Raw genomic sequence first — 12,017 nt, 5'->3', positions numbered from 1 at the left:
TACTGTAGTTATTACAAAATATTTTATTAATAATGTATATACAAATAAATTAGTTTCAAAAGTTTATGGTACATTTATATACAAATTTCAAATTGTCAACAGAAGTAACTAATTAGATTGATTTTCACAGGCCAGCCCCTCTAGTTCATCTTCACTATCAGAATCTTCATAAAACGAAATTGTAGCTTGAATTGGGAAATTTTTCAGAAGAGTTTCTGCCTCTTGATATAAGTAGTCGTAACACTTGGACTTGGGCCAGAATAGTCTGAAAGAAGCAGACAACATACTATCCATATGTTTTCACACTTGGGATCCTAATTGTCACCAAACAATTGATTTCAACAAGCTCTCTCTGCTTAATAATTAGTTTACACATTTTAGAGACAGAGTTTAAAGCTGCTACTGTTACAGTTTTCATGGAGTCTGCTAGCCAGTGTACAAATAAATGGTTGCCCTTTAGACATCTTTAGTCAAGATAAAAATTATATTTAAAAAACTGAATCACACTCTATAAGCAGAAAAATCAATGCTTATCTTATTTCATGTCTAAATAGACATGTTTATTCTTATGAAATGCAGAAAGTTAGACTTATGCTCTCTAAATTTCTCTAGAAGGCAAACAAATCCCACCATTCCATCACACACATGGATGATAGCCAACTATACAAAGAGGGCAGAATGTACTCTGAACAGGTTTCAATCGCCCAGAAGAAATGAATCCCTTAGTTACAGATACAACCGATATGCTTGATCAGATATATAAAAGAGTAGCAGTTTTAAGGTCTATGCCTTCACAACTTGCTAGGTGGGAAAGCTGCTCCAATACCCACCTTTATTTCCAATTCATCTCCTCTCCCATCCAACCAATCTGGGAACACTATATCAATGTATTGAGAATGAACGATACAAGTTTTATACAATTAATTTGCATGTAAGCATCATTATCTCAGAATTTTAAAATTTGACCACTGTTCATCTGGCCTAGTGACCTTCTTTTATTTCTCATACAAAGAAAAGAAATAGATAAGGCTGAGTTGACAACTATCCTGAAGTCACTTTAGTGTAGGGCAAAGAACTCTGTCTACATATAATTGAGTGACTCTAAGCAAGGAGAGATTATATTGTGTTCAGTGTGTTCAATTTTAAAAGTGTGTTCAGAAAGTTAGGCAACAGAATTTACACATATTTCTAGTAAAACACATTGAAAGCACATAATCTGGATACTTAAACAAGTAGCTATCAATTATGCATGCAATAGATGTGGTAGTGAGCTCTTGTACCAACATAATCTACCAAACAAACAGAATAAATCATGAATCATATCCGCAAAGAGGTGACCACTGAGCAAAAGCATAAGATACACAATACAAGTCAAAATAGAAATTAATAAAAAATAACTTTAAAAAGCCCACAACTAAATTATTTAGTAGAGAAAGCAATTGTTTACCAAATTACCAAGGTATTTTCTAATATGTAATTGGGATTGCCAATCCCCACCCCCAATGTTGCTCAATTGGTATCATAACAAATGGCTAGAATGTTTCACTGTGGACAGTTCCTCTCTGAGTTCCCCCTGTTATGAATCTTTAGTCTCCTCTGAGGCCTTCCTGTATTCCATTACCAGATGGAGGCTTGCCCTTCCTGTAGGCCTTCCTTGAGAACTCTCACCACTTCTGTCTGTACTTCCTCAGGATGACCTCACCCACTGCCATGAGAGCCCCAGCCTTTCATACTCACAGACCTCACACCAGTGCTTTCAGTGAAGGTGTGCAGCCTCTCTCATGACTTACATACAACCCTCTCCCTAATTGCTCTGCTTGGATGCCCTGAAGCATAGGAAATGGAACCAACAGCGATTCAGATCCATTTTCTCATCCCCCACATCTGCATCCTCACAGAGCAGCACTCTGGTCAGCAGCCACAAACTTGGGAGGCATTCTGGTTTTTTAGCTGTTCTTCACCCACCTTCCCAGTACATTATAAAGCCCTGCTTTGTCTCCTAAGTATTTCCTACATCCACTAAGTCCCGTCTCCTTTTCTGATGTCTTTGAAAAGCTCGCCTTCAAATCTTAATTGTAACTACTTCCAATTTTGCTTTGAGTCTTTACTCCAGTTCCTTAGTGATTTTTATGAAACACTGATCTGATCATACCATTCTTCTGGTTAAAATCTATAACCACCAACACATCCTACAGAGTAAAGCCCATGGGTCTCTGGACAAAACTCTGCACCTCTGTATGGTGTATAAGCTCCCTGGCCTTTGACTACCTTGCAGACACCATTGCAGCTACACACACATCCAAGTTCCCGGTCCCTGGAGCTCCAGCAGGAACCATGCTGCCCCAATACCTGATGTCTCTTTTCCGATGTCGCTCATCTGACCCTTGGAGACTCATCAATAGTAACTGTAACTAACACCACACCCTTTGTGAGCTTTCCCCAACCCTTCAAAAGTAACGTATTTCATGCCCTGGCCTCACTTCAAAACTAATCAAAGTATAAGGCTGGAGAGATGGCTTAGTGGTTCAGAACTGTGGCTGTTCTTTCCAAGACCCGGGTTCTGGTCCCAGCATCCACCTAACAGCTTATAACCGTTAGCAACTCCAGTTCCAGGGGATCCTACTTCTTCTGACCTCTGTGAACACAAGGCATGCGCACAGCGCAAATACATATGCAGACACGCATGACCACAGTAAACTCAATTCCACTTATCATTTGCTTTCCCCGTGTCCCTCAATTACTTTTTACAATATGTAAGTAACCAACATGTATGAACTATATTGTATGCCACTTTTAAGTACATAGTCACAGGTCAGGCTTTCTTTAACAGTCACGCAGGCCTATTTTCAACAGTGAATAAAGGTTTTATCTCAAATAAAAGCTACAAAGAATCTTATAAGAAAGGCTGGCTTTCAGCAGAAAAAAAATCAGTAAAATGAACAAAAACACAGTAAAAACAGTGACCAGTTGAGCCAGCCTTGGGTATTCTAAGCATCAGGCTTGTTCTGCTACAAACCTATCACTGTCCATCTCATTCCTCCTCTTGGTTTGCAAGAAAGTAATACATGCACTCTACATGCAGAGGAGCCAGTTCTCCATTGCCCTTTTAGGATTAAAAATAATAAAATAAAAAAAAACCCTAACAACTTTTCTGGCATGTCTCCCCTCTTATAAGGCAGAGCCTCCTTTCAGGGCAGGTAAACACCATGCCAGCGAGCTACATCCTCAGCCCCACACGTTTCTCTTTTCTAATCAGTCTGCTTTCTCCAGTTTTAGCCAATTCTATTAGCATTTACTCACTATCCACCAGCTGACAGTTCTTTTATGTGATAAGTCCTGTTATTTTCCCAATTTTGTGAGTAAGAGAATCCTCAGAGTGGGAACACAGAGTAACTAAAGGCCAGCTATTAAACCAGCTGCGCGATCATGCCCCATCTCCTTCCCCCTTAGGACTGGAGTTGAAGGAGACCTCCAGTAAGGTCTGTCACTCACCTGACAGGGTGTTGGTATTGCAAAAGCTTCCCAGAAGTTTCAGTCATTCCTGGGCCACTGGGCAACTAGGAAGAAAAGGAGTAATCGCAGTCACCATGCATTTCATTGTCGAAATTGGGAAGGTGTGGGACCCAGCGCCTCTAGTTCAGGTAGAGGCTGTGACCCTGAGCCTCTCTGCAACCCAGCTCTTCAGCTGCAAGTGACTGCATCACTGCAAAGGATGTCCCAGCCTGCGTCCATACCACACAGGCTCTCGGGCAGGCACACTGTTAAGCACTGGGCAGATTGGGGGCGCAAGTCACTCGGGTCCTTACTCCCCAGGGCTGGATCGGGAGTGGGGATGCTCTGCAGCCTGAACCACAGCGGGCCACACTGTCACTCACCGCCTCGGCAGCACGGGGCTCCGTCCGCTCCTCTTTCTCTCCAGGAGTTCGAACCCACGGTCTCCAGAAGCCCTCGGACCTGCAGGATGGCAAGCGCAAGCCGAGCACAAAGAACGTGAGCCGGGCCACCGGACTCAAATCGGACTTAGCAAGGGCACCGGGCACGGGCAAAGGCAAGGGCGGCGGGTAGAGGGCGAGAGCTGAGGTATAGGGCGAACGGGGACGAGCCGGGACCAGGCGGTCCTCGGGCTCCGTGGGCGGCAGCCACGGGGCGAGGGTGGAGAATGCGCAGGGATGGATCCCGGCTGATAAGTACCCGGGCTGCGCGGGCGGCGGGCAGTGGCTGCGCGAGGGCGGACGTGCTGGGCTGTGCGCGCTCTCGGCGCTCTCCGTGGTATCCATGGCAGGACGACGGCGTCGGTGTCCGCAGCCTGGCTTTATCTAGCCCTTGCAGACCTTCGCACCCCGATCGCCCTCGCTGCTCCGCATAAACAAAACGGCAACGCGTGAAGGCGCCGCGGGCCGCGCGCGGGTGTGAACGCGTGCAACATCCCAAATGGCCCGGGAACCGGCTGCTGGAGGGAGTGTTAATAGCCCCCTGACACACGGTCTGGGAGAAAAACAGCATGCGCCCAAGCAGCCAATTTCCATGTGAAGAGGTTAGGAGGGGATGGAATTAAACGATTCTACACGTTTTTGTGTATTTCTGCAAAAATGCCCAGGGCTGGTAATTGCCTGACACTTGGCTTGGCTTTTTTTGGCCTTCAGCAAATGTAGCTGGCTCTGCAGCAGCCTGTGTTCTACAAACTGGATATGGAATAAGAAAAAAGAATAGCCTTAATCACTCCCTGTCCCCAACATCAAGCAAAGTCACAAACGAAGTGTCTGTATGTGGAAATATAGATCAATAATAAATGTATGTTTGTTTGTTTTTTTAAAAAAAAAAAACCTGTTATTGAAAAGTTCTGTTCACAATCTGCCTGTTATTTGAAGGGGATAGAAAATATTGGGCAAGAAGAAATGAACTATGAAAACTTGATTGTTACAGCCAAGAGGGGCTGAGACAGTTGTCACATGGTCTCAGTGTCTTCCCACAGCCTCATGACTTTCAAACTCTTGTCAGTATCTCTCTCTAGTAAGCAAGCCCTGGGTGTGTCGTCTCTACAAATCTGCCATCACTTGGTATTTTATCACTAGATCATAGTTAGATGATACTTTTGTGGTTGGGGAAGATGAGCATGATAATGAATTCTGGAAGGTTATGATAGGAGATAAATTATTTATTCATCCTATACTAGTCTCTTCTCTTGGCAGTTACCCCTTGTTTATCTGTAGAGGTTCATCAAGCCTGACGCCCTCAGATGTCCTGTTTCAAAGCAACTGTGATCTGTAAATGTTATAATTTCTTTCAGTGACATTTTAAATAATGGAAATGAGTTTCCTCAAACACTGCAGATTGAAAATCTTGAGCCTAAGCCTAGTAGTACCTCTCCTATTCACTCTGTTACCTCATAAGAAAAGAATCCACTTAATTGTGACCTAGGGGGCTGCAATGACGTGACTACCAGAAGGATGAGATAGGATTTTCTTTAGATAATGAAATCAGTGTAGGCGCCTATTGCTATTCTTCATGGCTCAGAGGAACGTCGCTTATTAAATGCTTGTTGCATGTCTGGCACACAGTAAGCCTTCCTTGACAGATGATAAAAATGATTTTAGGAATATCATGGCCAGCTGACAAGATTAAGGTTAAGATGCCTGCTGCCAGGCCTGACGACCTGAGTTCAATCCCCGGAGCCTGCATGGTAGAAGGAAAAAACTGACTCCCACAAGTTGTCCTCTGATCACACACATCAGTGGCATGAAAACCCACCATAGCCATACCCAAGCACACACATACCACCACCTACTACTACTATTAGATAAGTATAATAAAAATATTATGACCTTACAGATGTGAGCTATTTGATGAAGAGACCTATTCTAGTTGTATAAATATCTTTGATTATTCAGGCAATGTATTAAATCCTGAATTTTTACAAACGATGAAATAAACGTTTCCTCCTTATTCAAGAATACTGCAATCCACGGTCATTACTGTGGCCACAAAACCAATGATTTTTTTTTTTTTTAACAAAACATCTTGAATTGCTAAAGAACACTCTACATTTAGAAATGGCAGTAGGGTGGAGTTGGTGTGTCTTTTAGGTATAATGAGGAAAGCCCACTTAGAGTCAATGAAACCTACACAGGGATTTCTAAAAGGGTCCTTTAAAGAATGCTATTGTCTCTGCGTGGAAACTGGCTAAGAGGAGAAGGGATGAGGTTATTGCTGACACGGAGATGCGGTGAAAGAGACAGGGCAGGCTTGGGCTGCTTGGAGTATGCTGTGCTCAGACATTTTGACTTTGTTCTGTAAGTACTGGAGGAAGGCTGACTAAGCGGGAGAGGGGAACGACTAAAGTCTGTATCTTATTTTTTTAAAGTCTTTTTTGACACAACTGTGGAAGATTAGTGTCATTGAAAGCTGGCAGTGAGAACAGGGAAACCCCTGAAAGGATGGAAGATGGTCTATGCAGGCCATAGCAGGGCATCTATAAATCACAAAGGATGGATCTGAAGGATAGGTAGGAAATAGCATCTACAGAACTGCCTGGGCCATAAAGACAAAGTGTTCATGAAAGTGAAGCTGAGGTACATTCTGAGATCTGGAGCCCACTTAGCAGAGGTAGTGGTACTGGATCGGACAAAGTCAAGATCACACCAGACCCAGAGTGCAAGAGATACTCCCATATCGCAGTTTTTCAAATGACCCAGAGAAGAAAATGAAAATGATGAATTTTATATCGGTCTGCCAATCAATCAGGACAGACTGAGCAATACTGGCAGTAAGAAATACTTCCAAAACTTCACAGGATTAACATAGGAGAAGTGATTTTCCTGGTCACCCTATATACATCTTGTTTTGTCTAGTGGAAGGCTGGCTGCCTTTTAAGCTTGGCTTTTGAAGGCAAGCTGATAAAATTGGTAACTCTGGACTGATGGAGTTATTATAACAGGGAGACACAAATAAAATTGGGCATCTAAAGCGGCACAGGTCACCTCCATAACATTTCTCTGGCCTAAACTAGTGAGATGACATATTCCTCTCAAAGGAGAAGGGAAATACATTTCCATTGTATTCCCCCAAAGAGGAGAGACAGAAACAAACAGCATAGGAGAGTGACGTCTTTCCCTGCTGCTACTGAATGGATATTCAGTTCACTGTCCTTCTTGGGGGCTGGGGGAATGGCCACACCAAGAACAAGAACTCAGATGGATCTGGTGGCTTCTGAGAAGTCTTGATGAACATAGATGGAGATGCCCAAAGAGCAACCGGAGATACGCGTGCTTGGGTGCAGCGGAGAACTAAAAATGAACTTGAGCATCAGCCCAAAAAAGTGATCAACAATAGGAACCGATTAGTTTCCTAAGGAAATGTGGCTTTTGAGAGCATACCAAGGCCAGAGCTGCACAGGCTGACATTTCTTAGATGAGCCAGAATACAAAAAAGAAAAAAAGAAGAAAAAGAAAGAAAGAAAAAAAAATCACTAAAGAGAACCAGTGGTAGATAAAAGGGATCAGGTTCAAGTGTTGTGGGAAGATGAGGTAAGGACAGAGCCAAACACAATAATGATAGATATCCATCTGATTCAGCGACTAAAGGGTTCTATATGACTTTAGAAATCATCATTTGGACGCACGTGGACAGAAGCTTTTTCCTGCAAGTTGGTTTATAGACCCAAGCTAAAGAAGAGGAGAATGTTGAGGAAGCTCTCTTGAGAAGAAAGAGTGAAAGGGGAATGCAGATCAGGAGAGGAGGGTCCTTTGGGGAGGAGGGACTGCATGATGGTGATGGTCCCCAAGGAGGAAGGTTAAAATGAGCTCAGCAACTCTGGGAGAAGATCCTCATGAAGTGAGAAATTACTGCTGATCGAAATTAAATACCTGAGAAGTTCACCATCCAAGGTCAATTGATCTGGCATGGGAGAAGGAGGAGCATTGTGTGGCAATGACATACACAGATCTGAGAGAACACAGCATCCCCAGAAGGAAAGGTGAGAGCCAGGTAATAAGAATATAGCCAGAATAAAGTTTGATCAAGTTTATTTTAAACTGAAAAGTAAAAATATAGATTACTAAGATGACAAAAAAAATCCTAAACCTTCCATTTCTACACTGATTTCATTAAAATCAGCTGTTTGTATGGAGCTTAAAGCTGAGTCCCCCATGTCACCGGGGACAAAGTACTATTTTTTTATTTATGATTTTTTTTTCTGCACAGCTTATCATTTTCATCAAAGATAGGCTCACACAGATAAATCAGCTAAATTCTGAGAGGGAGCATTATTTTTAAGGTGTTTCAGAAGACAAGAACACTTTTCAGGAAATCAGATTGACTACTTTAGAATAGATGCACACACTTCTTAAGCTTGACTCAGCATGGGGTATAAAACGTCTTCTACAAACAGCCAGACAGATTGCTGCCGAGATGGCACAGGTAGAGGCTGAAGTCTATGACTTCCATCCCTGAGACTCACAGGCTGAAAGTTGTCCTCTAACCCTCACAATGTGCATTGTGGTATATAGATGCATGAATCACGGCACACACACACACACACACACACACACACACACACACTAAAATGCAATAAAATGTCAAATAAATTAGAAAGAAATATGCCACAGTCTGTTGTCTAATATAACATGTTGCAGTTAGGTTTTAGAATTTCAGGCTGACCCCTAGCAGTAGGGATCATGCGTTCCATGATCTTTTCTAACACACTCTTCCAAACATACTCATAATCTAGAGACCAACTTCCATAATCTGCTAGGACTGAAATATTAAAATCTTCATTTATTCAAGCACTTATTGGACACCCACTATGTATCAGATGCAATTCCCACAACTTGGGCTCCATTCGTGAGAAAAAAGGTCACCACTGTCACATCAGGGAGCACATACGTGCAAGCCACCAAGCTTCAGGTTCTACTAGAGAAAAACTATAAATTTACCTTAAATATGTGTGCCAAACATGTTTTGTTTCTTTATTATCATAAGACTAACATGAGTGAGAAAGGGAGTATATCCCAGAGGCAAAATGCTAGATGTTGGTCCCCAAGGAGGAAGCCAGGAAGCCAGCAAGACCATACAGACAGATAGACTGAGCATCAGTTGTGTCTGGAAAATACAAACAAAAAAGATAGAAACAGAATCTGAACTAACCAGCCATTTTGATTGTGGCCTGCTGTGGCATGGTGCTTCCTTCCCCAGGGACAAGATGACCTCACAGAATATGACTTACTGCCCACTTAGAAATGGAGCTGAAGAGACGCGTGAAGGACCGGGACATCGCCACGCCTCACTGATGCTTGCCATCGTACGCCTCCAGACAGTGCCAGCTTCGCTTGTGATCAGAGGCCAGTTCATACTCATTGGTGACTTTCTGAAGACTGTACAGTTTTAAGCAAGAATGGACACCTGTCTAAAACAACTAGCCTTTGTTTGAACATTGCACATATAAAATATGTGTCTTGCCAGGCAAATTACTCATTTCTATCTGAACACTAATTGAGTAAAATTTATTAATAGTTTTGGTATTCTGTTTTAATTTTGTAATTATGGTTCCCCCCAAAAAAACTTATGAGAAATCAAATACAAAACCCTAACCCTAATGTGTATGAGGGAGGATTGGGATGTTGTAAAACTGAACTGAGATGAGGGGTGCACAGTTCTGTGAATTAATTCAGTGTTGTTAACTTGTATCACTGTATAATTTAGTTATATAAAAAAATGACAAACCTTGAAGGATAGATTCTTCCTTGGCTGTTCTCAGGTTGTGCCCGGTGAACTAGACAATTAAACCTGTTTTAAATATTGCAGATTTGCAAGTTTTTAAAAAACCATGTGTCTTGGGAGCTGGAGAGTTAGCCAAGTGGTTAGAGCACTCGCTGCTCTTCCAGAGGATCTGAGTACCAGTACCCAGTTCCCTTGACTGGTGGCTCATCATCAGTTATAACTCCAGCTCCAGGGAATTAGATCCCTATCTGGTCTCTTCAAGTACCTGACTATACGCACAAATATGCACATGACATTTGTAGCAGAAGATGACCTAATCGGCCAACAGTGGGAATAGAGGCTCCTTGGTCTCCCAAACTCCATATGACCTAGCACAAGGCAAGGCCGGGGCCAAGTAGTGGGAGTGGGTGGGTAGGGGAACAGAGGTGGGGGGAGGGGTATGGGAATCTTTCGGGATAGCATTTGAAATGTAAATAAAGAAAATATCTAAGAAAAAAAAAAAAAAAAAAAAAAAACAAAAAAAACAAATATGCACATGAATAAAAGCTAAAATAACCTTTTTTTTTACACTCCATACTTTATTCCCCACAGGCCCCGTCCAATCTCCAACTGTTCCACATCCCATACCCCTCTCTCCACGCAGATGTCCCCACCCCCCCCACCCCACCTGACCTCTAAACTCCCTGGGACCTCCAGTCTCTTGAGGGTTAGGTGCATCATCTTTGAATGAACACAGATCAGGCAGTCCTCTACTGTATGCACGTTGGGGGCCTCATATCAGCTGGTGTATGCTGCCTGTTTGGTGGTCCAGTGTTTGAGAGATCTCAGGGATCCAGATTAAATGAGACTTCTGGTCCTCCTACAGGATTGACCTTCTCCTCAGCTTCTTTCAGCCTTTTCTAATTCAACAACAGGGGTCAGCTGCTTCTGTCCATTGGTTGGGTGCAAATATCTGCATCTGACTCTTTCAGCTGCTTTTTGGGTCTTCGGGAGTGTGGTCATGCTAACCCTTTTAATTTAAGATCAGAGTTTAGCATCTTTGGTAGAGAACATGGCTATAACATCTGTGATGACATCAGTATTTGTTTCAGAGTGTAGCCTGTGTTAGCACTGGTCTCCAGGCATTCTGCCTTCACTGTAGCAAGAGTCTGGAGGCTCTATGTGAATTGCCTGATTTGGTAATCAGGACAAGTCCTTCATGTCTAGGTATTGGATCTACAGCAAAGAACTTGGTCTCCAATCTGAGCAGCTCATTATTCACTGCCAAGTCTTGTCAATCAAGTCTCCATTATTGCCGACTTGCCAGCCCAGGACCTCACCCTCATGAAAGAAGCATTTATATCAGTCTGGAACTTGCTAGGAGGTTAAACATGCGAAAATGTTTGAAACTCACTTGTCCAACCAAAACGTTTCTTCCCCTTTTATAAATGAGATGGAATCTTTGTGATCAGCATTTTATGGCAATAACATTCCATTTTAGATAATTGATTTAATGAAGATCCTATTTCGGTTGGAGGACCACATATTCTTCACCGAAGGTGGCATTCACAAGCCATTTAGACACTGAAGAATGTTCCCAGGTTTAAGATGAAGATAACAGTTGGGACAAAAACTGACTTAGAATTGAGCAGAGCTGGCGCGTGTTGTTTTAAAGCAAGAAGGTGCTCACAGATGGCTCAGGGAGAGATTTAGCAAGTCTGTGCTAATCGCACTCATGCATGGGAACACCTCCACCAGAAACAGCCACGGTTCCCTGGGCTCTTTTTTGGGGGGTGGGGGTGGGGGATGAGGATTGGAGTTCTTACTCAGTTAATAACTACAAGAAGGAGTAATATTTGAAGATCTGAACTATCTAATGCTTCATACTGTAGTTTCCGTTAAGTGTATATCATTCAGATCTCTAAGACGCAGAGACTGCTCATGGGGGTGGGGGTGGGGGGAAGAAGTGTTACAACCCAAAGTTTACGAAGACAAAAACAACTTTTAGAAGTGCAGTTTTGAACAGAAAAATAAGTGTGGGTTCTTGAAGGCTTTGCTTCTAGATAGTTTTCAACTTCTCTGTTAGTCTCAGATTAATTTTCTATACAGGGTAAATTATTTATAATAAAACATAGTATCTTAAAATATATACTCACAGACATTAAAAGAAATTTGTGCTTCTCAGCCCTTCAGTACTCCTCAGTTGAGTATTCTTTGTTTAGCTCTGTACCCCATTTTTTAATGGGGTTATTTGAATTTTTGGAGTTCAGCTTCTTGAGCTCTTTGTATACATTGGATATTAGTCCCTTATCAGATTTAGGATT

General features: G+C 42.5%; 1 protein-coding gene across 1 annotated transcript; it reads right to left on the bottom strand.

The window, feature by feature from the left end:
* Positions 1-4,292, bottom strand: Ripply2 (ripply transcriptional repressor 2). The gene is made up of 4 exons (XM_021208108.2): positions 4,192-4,292; positions 3,876-3,954; positions 3,493-3,557; positions 1-265 (listed from the first exon to the last, which is right to left on the bottom strand). Exons 1-4 carry the CDS (start codon positions 4,275-4,277, stop codon positions 109-111), a joined length of 387 nt encoding a protein of 128 aa, XP_021063767.1. The 5' UTR covers positions 4,278-4,292; the 3' UTR covers positions 1-108.
* Between the last annotated feature and the right edge of the window lie 7,725 nt (positions 4,293-12,017).

The sequence above is a fragment of the Mus pahari genome, chromosome 10 (genome assembly GCF_900095145.1).
Source record: "Mus pahari chromosome 10, PAHARI_EIJ_v1.1, whole genome shotgun sequence".
NCBI classification, from domain to species: Eukaryota; Metazoa; Chordata; class Mammalia; order Rodentia; family Muridae; genus Mus; species Mus pahari.
This window is presented reverse-complemented; position numbering and strand designations above follow the sequence as displayed.